At 48.3% G+C, this 18968-nt stretch overlaps 1 protein-coding gene across 15 annotated transcripts in view; it reads left to right on the top strand.

The window, feature by feature from the left end:
* Atxn7l1 (ataxin 7 like 1) overlaps positions 1 to 18968 on the top strand; it is a 229788-nt gene that overhangs the window by 189430 nt on the left and 21390 nt on the right. For all 15 annotated transcript variants that reach the window (XM_028878462.2, XM_028878463.2, XM_037210497.1 and 12 more), the window contains 3 exons: positions 8868 to 9142; positions 11737 to 11819; positions 12700 to 12950. In XM_028878462.2, coding sequence (XP_028734295.2) covers positions 8868 to 9142; positions 11737 to 11819; positions 12700 to 12950 — 609 coding nt within the window. The remainder of the gene's footprint in view (positions 1 to 8867; positions 9143 to 11736; positions 11820 to 12699; positions 12951 to 18968) is intronic.

The raw sequence follows: 18968 nt of genomic DNA on the forward strand, positions 1-18968 counted from the left end.
AAGCAGAACAACCCAGCCCACAGGAAGGCCAGAGCCTGGAATATAGGATGATGTAGGAGAAGCCAGCAGGGCTATAGGAGAAAGTGCCTGGGGCCACTGGGACCAGAGGGGTAAGGACTGCATTAGGCTGTGAGGTTGCACTTGGTACTCTGAGCAGTGGCCAGATTAGTAATGGGAATCTCTCTCTCTCTTTCTCTGTCTCTCTGTCTCTCTCTGTCTCTCTGTCTCTCTGTCTCTGTCTCTGTCTCTCTCTCTCTCTCTGTGTGTGTGTGTGTGTGTGTGTGTGTGTGTGTGTGTGTGTGTGTGATACACACAAGAGCTATCAAGCTATTGAGGGCACTCTAGCACCTGTAGTAGTTTTCATCCAGGTTTGGTGGGTGATGCCAAGGCCTGTACTGATTTGCACAGACAGAGCCTGTTCTTTATAAGGTACACAATGTGATCAGGCTGAAGTTTCAGGGAAGAGCCAAGGTCTCCAAGTGGCTAGTAATCTGGTAGGATGTTTGGCGTATGATGCAGTTTCCTGTATGTCAGTGTAAAGACTAAATTCTTGAAAGGTTTTGGCTATGAGAATGAGTAAGAGCTGGGCATGGTGGTATGTACCTGTGACCCAAGCACTTGGGAGGCTTGATGTAGGAGGATCACTGTGAGTTTGAGTCTAACCTGAGCTACAGAACAAGAACCTGTCTCAAATAAAATAAAACAAAACCCTACAGCAACAAAACCAGAATATGACTCAGTAAGTGAAGTGCTTGCCACACAAATATGAGGATTGAAGCTTGAGTCCCCAGAATTCATGTAAAGCTGAATGTCAGAGTAAGCACCCATAATCCCAGGACACCTACAGCAACATGGGAAGCTGAGAGCCTGCTCATCTGGGATATGCCACAGTGAACAAGAGGCTGCTTCAAACAAGATGGAAGGTGAGGTTATCCTCAGACATCCACACATGGGAGGCAGCACCCACCCATACCCACACCCTCACACAAAATACACACATGCATGTGCACACACATATGTGCACACACACTATACACACATACAAATGAAAAAAAATAAGAAAACAGAGGCAGCTGTGAGGACTCAACGGCAGACACGGGGTGATCACTGCATGTTCAGAGCCAGCCTGGCTACATAGTGAGTTCCACACCAGCTAGAAATATATGAGACTGCCAGAGACAGACAGACCACACACACACACACACACACACACACACACAGAGAGAGAGAGAGAGAGAGAGAGAGAGAGAGAGAGAATTTGAGTGAATGAGAATGTTCCCTGTTGTTCTTTGAAGTAAATGGGAGCAGCCAGCTCCAGAATCCCTGACCATTTCTTTGTTGTGTTCGGAGAGGCTGGCGATAGGGTCCCAGGGTCAGCTCAGGTGTCTGTTCCCACTGCCATCCCTCCCCTGGTCAGCTTTGGCACCAGGGCATGAGGAGCCCTTAATGCTCTGGCCCTGGTGCACGGGTAGCAGGCTCTCTGTAAGGCCTTTTCACAGCCCCAGTAGTGGGAGCCAGTGACCTCTGGTGGCCACAAAGGAAAGTGTTCCCACTGGCTGTTGGAGAGTACAGCCTACTCTAAACCCTTGCCAGGAACTCCTCCAGAATCAACCTAAGCTGCAGTCGCTCGTCTGCCCTCAGTGGCCCTCATGCTTCTTCCGCAATGACATGAATCTTGATGACCAGTCATCTGGATTGTGCGTCTGTGGTTCTAAGTTATGGGGTAAAGCACTGAGCACCTGATAGGGTCTGGAGCTGTCCTTGAAACCTTCTGGCGCTCATGGCCCAAGCCCCTTGCATACACAGCTCGTCCCAAAGGCAGCCTGTGCAGCATCAGATGCCCCACTGCATCCATACTATTTGGCTTCATTCCACTCTCCAGCTTGCTGATTCTTCCACTGTCCTGGGGCTCTCTAGGAACACTGAGCAGTCCTTGATCTCGAGGTGGGGCTGGAGACCTTTCTGAGCTTCACACCCCAGGAAGCTCGGAATAACGGAAGACTACAGAGAATAAGACTGCCAAGGATGCTGGTGCAGGCTGCTTCATGCTCTGGAACAGCCTAGAGGTGGGCACACAGCCTCTCCAGAAACTGGAAGGTACCCTGGAACATACCCCCTCCCGCCTCTCCATGCTGCTGGACTGCAGGAATTATGAGAGGAGGCTAGGCTTCCTGCTTACTCTGCTTCCAGAAAGTTCTCTCCAGGTGCGAGCCCTAGTGACTGGCCCAGGCTCGGGAGTGTGTAGGGACTGAGCAGCATGATGAAGAGTCCTGGACAAGGGGTATGGAATACATTGTCCCCCACTTGTGTTTTTCCTCTCCACTGTACTCCCAGAATTGGTCTTCTCTGGGTGAGTTTGGAGGCCACCTGCTCCTACCTGTCTGCTGCCTCCTCCCACTCTGTCCACTCCTCCTCCCAGAGACAAAAGGTTTCTAGTGGTGACCATGACTTACACCCCAGAAGGGCCATGGAGAGAGTGAATGGCGTGGTCCTCCCTTTTGTCTCACTTCAATCTATTGAGGCTATGCTTTGTGCCTAAATAGCCCTTCCTGTCTACTGCCTCATTTAATCTTTCCAGATGCTGTGGTCTTCCTTTTACTGATAAGGAGACTGAGGCAGAGCCATGGGGCTGAGATATGCAGGCAGGTCTGCCCTACTAAGGAAGGAGGGAAGAACTGAAACCCAGATTCAGGAGGTTGCTGAAACCCTAAAGCCAGAATGTACCATGTGTGCTGTGCCCTCACCAGGAAGCATGTAGCCAAAGGACATGCAGGACTCCAGGGTAGGATATCTCCATAGTCAGAGAATTTGCCAGAACATTGACAAGACACAGACCCTCAGTTCAGCCCCACTTTTCCTCCCTGATTTGTATGTTATTTGCTTCTGACCATTTTGTGTGTCTGGGGGGCGGTCTAATGTGTGTGTGTACATGTGGAGGTCAGCTTCAGGTATTATCAGGTGACATCTTACTTTTTTTTTTCTAAGACAGGTCTCATTGGCCCGAGACTCACCAAGCAGGCTAGGCTGGCTGCCGGTGAGCCTCAGGGTTCCTCCTGTCCCCAGTTCCCCAGCACTGGGTCACAGGCCTTTTATATGCATGTTGGGTAGCAAACTTGGGTCCTCATGCTACCACAGACAGCACTTTTCCCACTGAGCAGCCTCCCCAGCCCCTGCTTCTGATCCTTTTCCACAGCTCATCAAAGCCAGATCACTCAAATGCCCACACCCACACCCACAGGTCTAACTTGTCTCAGGGGAAATCCCATAACAGTCTCTGCAATGGAGTTAGGAAGCTCAGCCTTGCAGCCCATGCTCCGTTACTGGTGAAGATGCTGTACCCTTCTTGACCATTAGCTGACATTTGATGACCTCTCCATATATTCTGGGTCCTGCCAACCAGTTAAGAAAGAAAAGACTGCTGCCAGGACCGCTCACCCCAGCAGCTGTGTGGTCTGACCACATTTCCCAGTTCACGGAGGGTGTGCTGCGTGGGAGAGAGTCCAAACCATGTGGTGACTGCGCTTGGTGCTCCCCCATGGTGCTCCTCCTCTTGCCACTCCACCATCCCATAATATTAGATTAGCTCCGTGAGTTTTCTTCTCTTTTGTTTGTTAAAAGTATGTACAGTTTTCCCAGATACCACCAAAAGCAGGGTAAAGGGGGAATTGCCCACTCATCAGGATGCATGTGGTGCCTACTACATTTGTCATAGCAAGGTAGGATTCTGTGGCTGTTCTTTACACTGATTCTTTGTGTGATCCCCTGACTCCCAAACCTCCCAGACTGTCCCAAGTATTTCTTCAACTTAAAGAATTCCAATTAGAACTGATTTCCCAGTGCAGTCTTTTCCCAACTCAGTGCATCTGCAGGTGCCCGGTAGAATTCCCACTCTAGGAGTACTTTAAAAAAAAAAATCTAAATTTCTTTTTATTGGGATGATTGAATGCTGCTACCACTTAGAAGGCAGGAGGCCAGGGGAGATGCCCTACCAAGGGTCTGCCAATATATCAGAGACTCTCAAATTCTGCCTGGGCACTCACAAAAGCATGTGGGTCTTTGTGGAATAAAGTGGTGGAAGAAATCAGACAGCCGCGAATTCACATCAGACACATAACCCACAGCACAAATGCCATATGTCCTTACATTCCTGCCTGTCAAATCCATCTTTACCCCTCTCTGTTAAGTGGAGAAAGGCTGGCAATAATTTTTGCAAACCTACAGACTTTCCGAACCATTCATTCTCTTAAGGCATATCTGTTGATGACAGAAGAATAAGCCATGGTCACCACAGAGGCGCGGCTGGCAGGGGCAGCTGGCCCTGCAGCCCAGTAGTGACTCCCACAATGACGCCATCGTGATTCTCCGCCTCTGCTCTTTTGCAGACATCACTGGGCAGGGAGGGGAATCTGCTTGATGCCAAGAGAACCATTTTTCTTAAAGCCAGAAGACCTGCCTTGGTCTAGAAAGATCAATTCAGACAGGCCAAGCACACAGCAAGAAGACATGGGGAGCCAAGGCAGCACCAGAGAACAGAAGGTAGACACCTCCGGTGGTGCCAGGGGGTGAGGGAGGGCCCATCCCCCATCCCCACACTGGACGCCTTCCCAGGACTGAGGGAGGCAGACATACATGTGCACAGCCGAGATGAGCTGCAGCCTCGGGGTCCACGAAGCAGGCATGGTGAAGGCGGCAGAGGCTGTGTGGGGGCAACTCTCTCCTTTCCAAACAGAGCATCTCAAGAGGAAGACAGTACAATGAATGATGGGAGCAGAGGAGTCTGCAAAGCCATTTCTCAAGATGGAAGGGGAAAGGACTGGGGGGCTTTTGCCTCCCTTCCCAGGCTTGTTTATGGCCTTCACACACAGAGAAATTCCTTGCTTAGTTAGTGTTCTGGGTGCTTCCGCCTAGCCAGCTCCTCCCCACACTTGGAAGTGTTTGGCTTGGTGTGGTGGCATGCAGAGATGATGGGAGATGGCCACCCTGTGAACGCAGGGTCAGAATATTTGGCTTCTTTCCAAGTAAGCAGGGAAAATCAAACCTTACACTGTCACCTGAAGGAGCCCTCCCTCTCTCGCCTGCCTGAGGCTGTACGTGTCACTAGCTGGGGAAGTGTTGGCAGAGGTGGCTTGATGTGGCAGCCCTGGGACAGAGGCAGGTGGCAGGTGGCTGCATGCAGGGGTGGGGGTGGTGGAGAGCTTTCAGCACCAACCAGATCTCTAAAGAAGGCAGTGCTTGGGGTCAGTTGTCCATTACTATGTGGCGCCATCTTGTGCCCATTTCTGTCCTTTGTTCATGGCTGTAGGGTCTTGGGCCAGTATTAATGAAGAATCTAGCTGGAATTTGTGCCGTGAGGATGGCAAGGTCCTGATTCTCTCTCCCCTTCTAGGACTATTTCTGATCCTTCTCACCATCTCACTGTTACAGAACGGCCTCCTTTCCTGCCTTTCCTCACCTCCCCTTCTCAGTCCAGGCCCAAAGGCAGGTGACCCGAGAGAAGCGCACATCCTTTAGTGGCAACTCAGGAAAAAAGTACCAGGGACAGCTCCCACATGTCAAGTACTCATTTCCTCTAACTGGCAAGTCCCCTTAGAATTCCCGCTGGAGAGATTTTACCCCTTCTCTTACTTCTGCTGACACAGGGCCTGCTCTCCTAACGACCAGGATGTCTACTTGGTGGCTAGCTCCTTTCTGACCCACGAGGTCTTTAGAATTCTCCATCAGGTTCTCTTGACCAGCATTTGCCATTCTTCAGTCCACAGGACTGCCCATCTCTTTGCTTCCTGTTTCTGGTGGATTCCATCTCTACCAAAGTCCAGCTGAAGTTGTAGAAGTATTGATGATACAGAAAATAATGGGCAGTGGAGGAAATTCCACATTAGAAGACCGGATCGGAGGCCAGTATGTCGCCTAGTTCAAGGGCGTACATGGTTAGGAAGTCTCAGCCAGGTGTTAGCTGCCATGCTGCCTGTGACATCAGCCCAGTGCACCCAGATGCGTGTGTCTGCCCTGCAGAATACGTTTGACAGCAGTCATTGACTCTAGAGGAGAAACACAATCTGCACTGTGAGCATGGGGGATGCTGGGCAATTGCTCTGGATTATTCCATCCCAGGCATCATTCTGCTGAAGTCAAGGACACTTTTCACAGAAACTGGAGGCCTTCTGTGTATTCAACCCTGCTTTTTCAACAAGAATCAGAGCTGCAACTTGAAAGTCCCCATTTCCTTTTGTGAATTAATATCACACACACACACACACACACACACAGATATAAAATGTATGTGTATATACACACACATGCATACACACAGACTTGCTAAAGAATAATTTAGGTTGCATGAATTTTGTGATGTATGGATTTATTACTTGGTACTTTTAGAAATGATGGTAAAATGTATAACATAAGAGTTACCATCTTAACTTCTAGCATTCTTTTCATGTTGCATAACTGAAATTCTACACCAAGTCCACCTGCCCCTCCCTCCATCCCCGCCACCGCTCTGCTCTCTGTCTATATGGCTACAGCTATTATGGGTGCCTCGTGCAAGTGTGGTCACTGGCTTGTCCTTTGTCACCGGCTTGCTTTACCCAGCATACTGTCCCCAAGGTCCAGCCATGTGTCGGAATTTCCTTCCTTTGTAAAGCTAACTGTCAAACACCCATGTGTTGTATTAATGGCCATTTGTTTTTCTTCCACCCTGTGGCCAGCACTGCCATGTACAAGAATGTAAAGACATCCCTTCAAGAACTTCCTTTCTTAACCAGGAGAGGTGGGTGTAAAACATCTGTAATCCCAGCACTTGGGAAGTCAGGCAGCACAATCAGGAGTTCAAGGCCAGCCTGGGTGACTTGAGCCAATGTCTCAAAGGGAGAAAAAAGGGCCCTTGATTCCTGTAACTTACGCTTTTTTAAATTGAATGAAGAAATGGGTCGAGAAGAATTACATTTCATACTGTCACATAGTTTGTGTTTTTGTCATTTTTTTTCTTTTTATATTCTTTGTCTGTTTTCTGCTTCTATGATAAAACACCACAAACTAGGTGATTTATACGGAAAAGAAATTTATATCACATCGTGAGAAAGCTGAGAGGTCCAAGACCAAGATGCTGTCATCTGCTGAGGCTGAGGACCAGGAAGACTGACAGCTCAGGTCTCTCCTCCTTTCACTCTAAAGTCACCAGCCCCACTGTAGAGCCTGCCACGTGACTTCACCCAGTTCTAGTTACTCCTCAACGCCTTCCCCACACCTCCAAACACTGTCAGTTTATGCATCTGGAGGTTTAAGCTTCTAACACACAAATGTTGAGGGATGCATTCAAATCATTGCAGATGTGAATGGTAATCTCACCAGGGAGTGTCTCCCACCCAAGAGTTTCCAGAGCTGTTCTTCAGCAAGCAGCATGTGACTGCTTAGAGAATCCACACTAGACAGATAAGAATAACGGGCCAGTCAGCTCCATTTCAATGACTGCAACACTGATCAAGGGCACCATGCAAAACTAAAACCACTATTCCCATTTCCCTTCTCATAGGCTTGAAGTCCCAAACCACCTTTCTGCAGGCCAAGAAGACACATGGCCCTAGAGGAAAGTCTAAAATGTCCAGCCCCAATCTGTTCCGCCACTGTGTGCCCACTGGCAAAGACCTACAACTAACATCTGTGGTTCTGTTTCAAAATCAGGATGGTGGCAGAGGATGACGAGTTGCTAAAATAATTTCATGAACAACTTGATCAAAGAAATGATCTGTGAACATGCCTTAGAGAAGTGAGAGCCAGCCAGCCATGTGGACAGATAGGATTCCTCCTTGCCAAAAACAGCCTCTCTTTGATGCCCTGCATTGTCTGCAGGCATGTGAGAACCACATTCCTCGTCATTTAGCATTCAAACAGCTAAGCAGCCCCACTCTCTCTGCTCAGAGATGATTGGGGAACCGAAGTGTTAGCAGTCTACCCTCCTGCCAGGAGAAAAGGGAATCTGGTTCAGAGACCAAAGCAAAACTTATTCATCTCATCTTTCAAGACCCCGAGACGCATTCCCCCACAGCCCCCCAGACACAGGGTCCTCCCGCATTAAAGAGCAGCAGAAATCAAATGCACAGCCCTTACTGGAGCACTAGCAGGGGAGGGGGGCGAAGGTGACAGGTTCTGAAGAGTGAATGCACACCTTTGTGCTCTTGCCTTCTTAAAATTCATTCTCTCACCTGCCAGTCTGGAGAATTGCCTATTTACATAACTAGCTGCCTAAAATGGAATATTGGATAATGGTACATGGCGGCTCACTCAATTTGAGCCCATCCTCGGGATGTGTGCATGATCCAGAAGGCCTCCGACAGCATGGCGTGCCCCACACTGGCCTGCCGCCATGCTCCGTGTGGTGTGAGCCTGTCAGCACTTGGGAGCTAAGCAGATGTCAGGCCTGGATGGGGCCTGGATGGGAGACTCTCAAAAGCAGGAGAATGGGGAGGGGACCTGATTCCATGGTGGCAGGATGTCTGCAGGGCACAGAGAGCTTGTCTTCCTGGGCTTCACAGTAATGGCCTTGTTTCGCCCAAGGTGCTGTGTCAGAGAGGACCACACGTAGGGCCTGAGAAGTAGGGGAATCAGAGGATCCATGGGGACAGTCGGCCTGGGAGGTAATCGGTCTGCTCTTATCCATCCCGGGCACTGCGCCAGCCTCTCACCCCCGTCGGTCCTTTCCACAACACAAATCTCCCTCCCATCAAAACGGGGATCATGCTGCTTGCTTACAGGAGGAGTATAAATAAGTGATAAGGAAGTGTTCTGATAGCGATAATCGGGTGTAGCTCCTCGGTGGACCAGATGTATCAAAGAAGACAGCGGTGCATGTGTGTCCCTTTGTTTTTCAGCGTTCCAGTTCCTGTAGTCAGTTTAGAGAAAATCCCTAACCTAGTGAAGGCAGATGGTGCCAATGTCAAAATGAACTCCACAACCACTACCGCAGCCACTTCCTCCTCCGCTGCCGTCTCCACCCCACCTCTAATTAAGTCCAGCTTGATGTCCAAGTCAGTACCACCCTCACCAGAGAAGATCTTAAATGGCAAGGGGACTCTGTCAGCTACCACAGACAAGAAGCACCAAAACGGCACCAAAAACAGCAACAAGCCTTACCGGAGACTCTCAGGTACGTGTCACCATGATGAGACCCAAGCCGGTCCCTTCGGTAGCCAGTGTTGTGTTTGTAGCTCAGCAGCTGTTTCATTTCAAGGGTGACATGGAGGGTATCTGGACCCGTATCTAAAAGCACCGGGGAGGACTGGTGCTCTCATTCCCCAGTGCAGAGAAGGTCCCTGGCCAAGTCCAGGAAGTAGGAGGCTCTGTCTCAACCAACAGTTGTAGACCCTGAGGGTCTCGTCAGCCTAGTGGCCCGCCCAGTACAGACTCACCAGGTCGACATAACTCCCCCTGAAGCTTCGCTGCTGCGAGGCTGGACTGTGTGGGAGATCTCATAGCCCATGACATGGTGGGTGCAACAGCCCAGCCAGTGACGCGCTGCACAGGGAACTGGAACCTCTGCTCATTGGCCTCCTGGTTCCCTGGGTTCATTCTGCAGTTGGGGCTGTAGCTGCCTCCCCCCGCCCCCCAGTCAGGCTGGAATTCCCATTGGGAGCTCACAGAGCACAGCAGATGGGGGTGTTGGGAGGTCACCCTCAGCCCCCTGAACAGACACATGGCCACTCAGAGGTGACAGTTGCCACTTGAAAGGATGAAGTTTGCTTTGGATCTGTTACAGAACTGAATCTGGCGTGTTGTGCGTCTCCAAGTGACTGGAGAAGCTACGCACTTCATGGTTTTGTGCACACCATGGGCTCTCTCTAACGGTAGCTAGGAGAAACAAAACATAGAGGAAGCCACCCTTGAGGGTGTGTCTTCTGGTGCAGGCATTTTTATAATTAAAAAATCTGGTTTTTAAGCACCCAAAGAGGTGTGAATAGTTTTTAATTGAATTTTCTATCTTATATCTGTATTGAAAAATTATGTTTTAAAAGTACCTGGGCCTACCCCCAAATGTTCAGAAACAACCCTGCACGTCTCTGCATGTTCTGTTTGTTCACAATGAAGATAAAGGGAGAGTGTCGCAGGGCTTCACTGTATGGACTGTGCGCCCCCCCATTGCTGGCTCGCTCCCCAAATGGAATGTGCCAGTTAACTGGGCAGAGGTGGGTGGCCAATCCCCAGTGTGTGTGTGTGTTGGCCTGTGCAGTATCTAGAGGCTGTGGGTCTTTTATTGCTGCAGTAACACCACCTTGGCACCTTCCAGCCGGTGCCCCATCTGAAGTGGAGGGAATTTTGCGTTTTGTGGGTTGTCTTGTCTCAATGGGTCCTTTGCTGGTTTCTGCCTCTCTCAAACATTCAACAGCCAACTCCTGTCCATAGTCAAAACTCTGTTCAGTTCCAACATGAGGTGCTGTGTGGGTCTGGGCACAGGCCTGACTCTGGCAGACCAAGTGAAAGTCTTCCACAGCAGGCAGCCTGGCACTGGGCTCCTGCTCACTCACTGTCTGCTGGACAGAACTCTCTGCGTAGAAAAGGAGGGAGACATTTTGATGGCCCTTTGTCCACAGCATCACAACCTCTTCCTGACCCTCGGACCTCTGAAAACAGAACATTCATTTGTTATGCTCCAAGTTTACACCAGCAAATGCAGACAGTTTCTGGCCAAGGAACTCTCTTCAGTTTGCAGCCATCAAGGCCCTCACAGACACCTCACTTTTCTAGAGACCTGGCACCTTCTCAATCACCCCCTCTCTATCAGTAATCTGCTGCTTACCACCCTCACACCCATAGAGCTATGGCATTCCTGCTCTGCAGGACTCAGGTGTTTGCTGGGGCCTTCCAGAAACTGTACAGATTTTCCTAAAGCTGGAGGGTCCTGGAAAGAATGCCACACATACCCACATTTTGCAGGTGTGGTAAACATTTTTGTAATCCCCAAAGAGATTAAGGATCGCAAGAGGCATCAAAATAACAGTTAGCAGTAACTTCCCTGGAAGCCATCAACAGTCCAGACAGAAGGGAGGACATGGGGAAACGCACGTCCTCCCCACAGCCATCCTTCATCCCTCAGGCCGGTGTGTCTGTCCTGTCCTCCTGTGCAGCTTCTGGGCCAGGGCTAAAGGCACAGCAAGCCAAGCCTGCTTTCCTTGTGCCTTCAAGTTCAGCCCCACAGAGGCACACTGCCACACTTTCTCCTGCCCTGTCTGTGGCACTGCCAGAACGTTCCTGGTCCCGGGAAATGACTGTGCTGATCTATGGGGCTCTGTGGAGCATGTGAGAGGCCATATTGACATCTCAGTGAACAAGTTCCTATTAAATGGATACGCCGTGAAGGATGAAGGCACCATGGATTCACCAGACGAGGGAAGGAAGGACCCATCTTTAGGTTTCAGGTGCATCTCCCTGCTCGGCAGCCACGGAGCCCAAAGTATTTACTATTTTAAGTAAGCATTTTCAAATGGCACGGTCTGCCGCCAGCTCCCACCCTGGTCCCTGTGCTGTCCCGTACCAGACTCAGAACATCTGGGTTCAGAGTGGAGCACCATTTCCCCTGAGTGGTTCTTGAAGCATTTTAGCAGCTGGTTGGGGGCGGGGGGACCAGATTGCCTAACAATGTCTCACTTGTTGGTGCAAATGTGCATTTTTAAAAAATGTAGTCTTAATGCCAAATCCTATTTAGTCTCCTTTTTTCTTATATTTTTTGTTTGTTTCTCAAACCAGAGAGAGAATTTGACCCAAATAAACACTGTGGAGTATTGGATCCCGAGACAAAGAAACCTTGCACAAGATCCCTCACCTGCAAGGTATTTCTCTTTCCATAAAAAAATACTTCCTGCTCTTGCTGGGGCCTTTGTCGAAGTGTTTGCATGCCACTCTCTGCACACGGCAGGGTGTGGAACCTCGACATGACCTCCAGCTGTTCTTTGTAAGGGAAATGCTTTCTTCTCTGTCCATGGTAACATAGTGCCTGCCTCAAGCTGGCTGGCTTTTTAAGGGGAAGAAGGAAAAAGAAAAGAGAAAAGAAAAAAAAAGAAAGAAAAAAAAACCACCCTAGGCTTCCCGTGTTACTTGGGAGGCCAGACAGTAAATTGTATTTATAGGCACTCACAGGCGGTTCTAAAGCCTGCTACGTTTTAATGTATGCAGGAACGGCGGCGGCGGCGGCGGCAGCGCCCAGAAAGGCAGCCCCGGAGGGGAGGATGCGATGCTGCGCCCTGATCTAGCCCCTCGGGGTGGCCAGGGGACAGGCAGACCCCAGGCTTCCGCCACTGGGTAGCCTCGAGCCCCAGATTTCCTCCTGTCCTTCTAGTGCCTCTTGGGATCCAGGCTATGGCCCTGTTTGCCTGGGCCGACTGGAGCCTCCCACCCGCACCTGGATTGACTCTAGCTTGCCCTCGCGGGTGTCTTTCATCTGAGGTTGTCCTGGGTTCTGCGCAGAAGCTGTCATCTCATGCCATTTGTCTGGAGGAAGCCTTAGCTTCTTAACACCTGCAGTGTAGGGCATGGTTGCGTTCGAGCGGTCTCTACCTTTTCCCAGCCACAGAACAGGAGCTGTTGCCTTGAAGTTGACTTTTTCAAGCACCTTTAATTGCCAATGGTTGCAATTTCGGAAATGCAGGCCGCGGGGAAGCAGGTGTAGGTGCTGATCAAAGAGGCTGTGCTTCTCATCTCTCTTCTCCGTAGACACACTCGCTGAGCCATCGCAGAGCGGTCCCAGGCCGGAAAAAGCAATTTGACCTCCTCTTGGCGGAACACAAAGCCAAGTCGCGGGAGAAAGAAGTGAAAGAGCACCTCCTGACTTCCGCTAGGGAAATACTTCCAAACCCGCCCGGACCGGTGCCTGATGCTCTGCAAGGATCTTCCAGCAGCACGGTAGCAGAGCCGAAAGTACCATCCCCTCCAAAATCCAGGCCGCTCAACTCTGTACTTCCCAGGTAAGTTGGCATGAGCGTCGAAGCAGCCCCAGCCCTCAGTCAAGGCACTCTCCCATGCTGGGGGCTTTGTGTGTGGCCTGACCTGCTTTAATGAGACCTTTTAGTCCAACCTCCCAAGGCTCTGTGAAGTTTAAATAAGATCCTGCGCCTAAGGGGCTCAGCCTGGTGCCTGCCGCACAGCACTCAACAGATTTTCCAGCCATCAGACTTCCTAGCAGACCTTTTATCAGACAGTGTGTGTTTTTACAGAGCAGGAGTGAGCTGGAAATAAACGCTGGGAGACTGGCACTTCAACCACCCGGCAGCTTCCTGTCTGCCTGGGTTTTTATGGTATTTGAAGACTCGTGGGGCAGAAGAGGGAAGCCTGGGTAGAGAAGTAGTTAGACCAACTTACAAGCTCCGGGACCACTCTTGCCCACTTGTCACAGTTACTTATGACTTATTTTCACAACTCCCCGTGGTCAGGGTGAAGGAGGTCGGCAGTGTTGAGGGTAGGCCACCTGTTTCAGGTTTTATTTGGTTGCACTGAATGGAAAGGAAAGAACAGGAAACAGAATTACAAACCATTTGGATTAAAAGCAATTTAAGATCTGTGAACGTTTGTTTTGATGGGCAGGAGACCAATTTTCAGGTAATTGGACCAAAACTAACTACATGCATTCAAAAGTGTTTACGGAGGACTCTCTCCAGAAGCAAAGTGTGTTAGGCAAGGAGAGAGGGGGAAATGCAACCAGACCCTGCTTTCCAAAAATGTAGAGTTCAGAAAACAAGAGAAGACTCAAATGTTCATGCTCGGTATAAAAAAGAAGTAATACTATTCGGCAAGAAGTACAAATAGTGGTATTACCTTTTTGTTTGTTTGTTTGTTTAATACATGAGTATGTCTCAAGGGGTCATTGTTCAACCAGCGAGTAAGCTTTGAGAGAACATCATTAGAAAAGAGCTGGGAGTTGGCTTTTAAAGCAGAAATCTATTTGGGCCAAGTCAAAGGTGGTGGCGCACACCTTTAGTCCCAGCACGCAGGAGGCAAAGGCAGGTTGATCTCTGTGAGTTCAAGGCCAGCTTGGTCTACAGGGTGAATTCCAGGACAGTCAGGGCTGCACAGAGAACCCTGTTTCAAAGCCAAACAACAACAAAACAGGGAAACCTGTTTGGTGGCAGTTGTTTATGATTTTCTACCTGGTGCCGTTGGAGGGAAAGTGGACCTAGTCTCACTCTGAGGTATGGCCAAGTCCATCCCCAGGCATTCAGGAGCTCCTAAATTAACTACCACCACTTCTCGTTTCAGTCACCGCAGACATTTACATTGTTGCAACCCCTTTCTTTGCAAAATCGCTTTATAATTATTTCTCACTATGATGCGTGGGATCGGTCAAAGGTGTTACGCTTGTTTTAGAGCTGAGACAATTCTATTCCAAAATTCTGGGCTTCAACTATATAAGCAGTAGCTCCCCCATTCTCCAAGATCCCTCGTAGCTAGCTGCTTGAAACTGCAGATAAAACTAAACCCTGTATATTCTATGTTTTTTTCCTATACATGTATGCCCATGATAAAATTTAATTTATAAATTGGGCATAGTAACTAAAAATAAAATAAAACAATTATAAAAAATATATTGTAATAAAATCATCAGCATTACTAGTCTTGCACTTTGAGACCATGATTAAATAAAGCAAGGGTTAGCTGAATTCATATATTGCCATACTGTTGTAGTTGGTCTGAAAATGGCTACTAACTAACTAATGGGGGCAGCATATAAAGCATGGATACATTAACAATGGATGACTTACATCCTGGAGGGGACAGAGTGGGACCACCCAAGGTTTCCCCATACTCCTCAGAACTGCATGTGCTAGGAACTTAGGAACTGTTTACACACAATTTTCTATTTAGTATTTTTAGACCTCATTTGACCATGAGTGACTGAGACTGACAAAGTGAAATCATTGATAAGGACAGACTATGTAGAGTGACTTTCAAATCCTTTGTAGCTATTGAACTTTTTTTTTTTTTTCCATTACAACTCATCCTTCCACGATACCTGATACTGGCAAACTGGCCTCTACCTAAAACCACATGTACCAGAATCGTTATCCCTCGGATGGATTGTGGTGGAGTCTCCAATATTCCCCAAGCAAAACCAGTTTGATAGCTCTTTTTGAGGGGTGAGAAAGGGTCTCATGTAGCCCAGGCTGACCTCAGAATCTCTACAGAGACAAGGCTGATCATGAACTCCTTATCCTCTTGACTCTGCCTTCTGAGTGCTGATCACATTCATGTCCTGTGAAGTCTGACTTAGATGATTCTATCATTAAACATTTCTCCAACAATTCTGAGCTCATGGAGGCCCTCCCTGCTTTATTATCAGTGGTTGTCTGAGTTAACAGAGAAGTAGCATGGCCAGGAAGCCTGGGGGTCTTCTCAGTTCTGTTCTTTGTGCTGTGAGTTTTAGGAGAATGTCCAGTTATAGGAAATAACAGGTGTTTTCTTTGAGAAGCAGGAGGCCTGGATAAGCTTTGTTTTGAAATGAATGTCTTATAAACAAAAGAAACAAAGCATCATGACAAATATTAGTAAGGGAATCATTCAAAGTAAATGAATGGCAGCAGAATCCTCAGGTTAAATGAAATCCTATACAGTCAGGTTGATCAGAATTTAACATTAAAATCACACAAAACCTCCAAGAGCACACATTTACTCCTAGTAATGATATATATAATAAATATCCCAACAACACTAACAAGTCAAGACTTAGGTATGAATGGAATTTTTTTTTTTTTTTTTTTTTTTTTTTTTTTTTTTTTTTTTGGACAGGATTTCTCTGTGTAGCCCTGGATGTCCTGGAACTCACTTTGTAGACCAGGCTGGCCTTGAACTCACAGAGTTCCTCGTGCCTCTGCCTCCCAGGTGCTGGGATTAAAGGTGAGCACAAACACTGCCCAGTTTGAATGGAATTTTTATAATCCTTTCCAATCATGAGTTCTCTCGACAGAGAATGGTAATGCAATGACTTATTATTCATCTTTTTGATGACCTTAACTGCAACCCATTCTTGTCAAGGATTTCTAACCAAGAAACTTGGGTCTAGACTTGGAAAATCACAAGTTGGGCTTGATGGTTCATGCCTGTAGTCTCCATAATCAGAAGGGCAAACTTGACCCCCGTCTGGGCTGCACTGTGAGTTACAGCTCAGATTAGACGGCAAGGGTAGCAACAGGAAGCACAACTCTGACCGGACAGGCTTAGCCATGGCTCTGGTTCCCTCCAGCCCAAGCTTGCCCAGCTGGTGGAGCTGATAAAAACTTAGTAATGCGGCCGGAGAGATGGCTCGGTGGCCACAGCACTTACGGCACCTTTTTTTTTTTTTTTTTTTTTGAGACAGGGTACTACGTCTTCTCTATGTAGTTTGGCTGTCCTAGAACTCACTCTGTAGACCAGGCTGGCTTTGAACTCATAGAGATCTGCCTGCCTCTGTCTCCTGAGTACGGGGATGCAAGGCCAGTGCCACCATACCCAATGGCACTTACTGCTCTTGCACAGGACCAGGATTCAGTTTTCAGCACCCGCCTGCAGCACACAACCACTCTGACTCTGGGAACCTGATGCCCTCTTCCAGCCCCTAAGAGCGCCAGTCACACATGTGGTGTCTGTAAGCTCATTTCCCCCAGCCATCGCCATTTTGTGTTGCTGTAAAAAAAAAAAAAAAAAAAAAAAAAAAAAAAAAAAAAAAAAAAAAAAAAAAAAGAAAGAAAGAAAGAAAGAAAAGAAAAAGAAATCATCTGACTCTGGGCAATATATAAAGAAAAGAGGTTTTCTGGCTCACAATTGTGAGTCCAAGCAGCATGGCACCAGCCTCTTCTAGCACACCTCTGGCTGCATTATACGTGATGGAACAGCAGAAGAGAAACTGCTGTCTACAGAGGGAACATGAGCAAAGAAATGAGACCAGAGAGAGGTCAGGCTCCCTCTTGTATATGAAGGTTGGTGCCTTTGCAACCTAGTTATCTCCCTTGTACTACAACAAATGAAGGCTCTACCGTTTCAACACCACCACCTTGGGAGCCAAGCTTGCAGGATAAGAGCCTTTGGGGGAAAGTCCTTATCCAAATTATAACTCACAGTCACTGACTCCATTTCTTTGTTCGCTGCTCTAAGGGAACACATTTCTTGCCCACAGAGAGCCCAAGGATTATGGGTTGTAGCCCAGCCAAATGCATCCAAACTCTATTAGAAAGCTGAGTCCAGCTGGGTTGTGATGGGCCTCCAGGAGGAAAGGGAGACAGGCTGTGGAGACCAGTGCCAACGCAGTGTGGGTATTGCCTGGATATATTGCACATCCAGACTACAGTATAAACCGGCCAATCCCAATGGGCCTTACACTGCCAGGGGTGATGTGGAGACGGTAGACATTTGTGGATGGCTGAGTGAGGACAGGGATGTGTCAGGAGTACATTGGGAGAGTCTTCTTGCCATCTTGCACATTTTTGTTGTCCTTGACATCTCCATCTGTGACTGCTCAGTCTGGAGACCTGAAGCCAACAGACAGATGCAAATGGCCTTATTTTCTTCTTTGTTTTTATTTATTTGTGGGTTTTTTAAAGATTTGTATTTATGTATTTGTGTATGTATGTATGTATGTATGTATGTATTTTGTGTGTGTGTGTATGTGTGTGTGAGAGAGAGAGAGAGAAAGGGAAAAAGAGAGTTGTGATCTATCCAGCGTGGGTCCTGGGAATTGAACTCAGTTCCTCTGAAAGAACAAATGCTGGTAGTTGCTGAGCCATCTCTCCAGCTCCATTTGGTTTTGTCTTGGGGTGAGAAGACAGGATCTTGCTATATAGGCCAGCTTAGCCTCAAATTTACTATATAGTTAGGCCTCAGAATTGTCATTCTTTGTGAGGCATGGTGACACATGCCTTTCATCTTAGCACTCGGGCAGTAGAGGCAGGTTCAAGGCCAGCTTTGTCTACATAGTGGGCAAGTAGCCATGAATATGTAGAGAGATCCTATCTCAAAAAAAAAAAAAAAAGTTTGAACTTACCTGGCTTAGGCAGTCTCTTTATTATTATCTTTGTCACTTGAGTCCTCTAGATCATGCTTTTGCTCGATTACAGCTGTGTATGGCCAGGATAGGAATGCATGTGATATTCCTCACACTTAGAATGACTCGGTTACGATCACTCTCACACCCTGCATACTCAGACCGATGGATGCCATGCTTCTGTGGAGACAGGACAGAAAGCTGTCATCACAGAGTGTGTCTTTCAGCCAGACTGGCAGGTGAAGAGGTTTGGTGTTGAGGGCAAAGAGGGAACAGCAAGCAATCGATCTTGAAGCCTGCTGACACTCCAGGCACTGGACGCGGTGACGCCCATTCCCACCACTCCTTGCCCAAGCCTTGTTTCTTCTGAGACACAGCTGCTTCCCCCTAGAGTCCTGCGCTCAGTTGGAAGGCCCTACTAATATCCCCACCCCCTCTTCCCAGGAGGCTGCAGACAGACATAACAAGAGAAGTCTTGTCAACACTCCTGTGTGTGTGTGCATGCCCACAGACACCTCATTTCCATGCTCAGAGCCAGGTCAGCCAGTTCTGGGTCTTGTTCAGCTCTCCTTAGGAATTTCCACTGTCCACCTCCTTCCCTCTGGTATCTGGCAACTAGGACTTACTACTGAGAGTTTCAACCATCTCTTCTTTAATTAAGCTTCATTTTTATCAAAGTTATATGGGTTCATAGTTCAGATGGTGCCAGAAGGCTTAGAAGAGAGCCAGCAGCGGTCCCGCGAGGTGCATCCCCCGGTGCTTGTTTCTGGCTCTCGCCGCCTCTTCTCTGCCTCACATCTCCACTTGGATGCAGCAGCTCCTTCTGTAGCTGCCCGGGAAGAGGTTCATGGGAGATCAGTTTTAGAGTCCTTACCCAACAAGCACATTTTCATCCTACGTTAATGCTGAGTTGATGATCTCTGTGAGTATACAACTAGATTGGAAATCATTTCCCTGCAGAATTTTGAGGTCGCTC

This window comes from Peromyscus leucopus, chromosome 14, assembly GCF_004664715.2.
Source record: "Peromyscus leucopus breed LL Stock chromosome 14, UCI_PerLeu_2.1, whole genome shotgun sequence".
Classification (NCBI taxonomy): Eukaryota; Metazoa; Chordata; class Mammalia; order Rodentia; family Cricetidae; genus Peromyscus; species Peromyscus leucopus.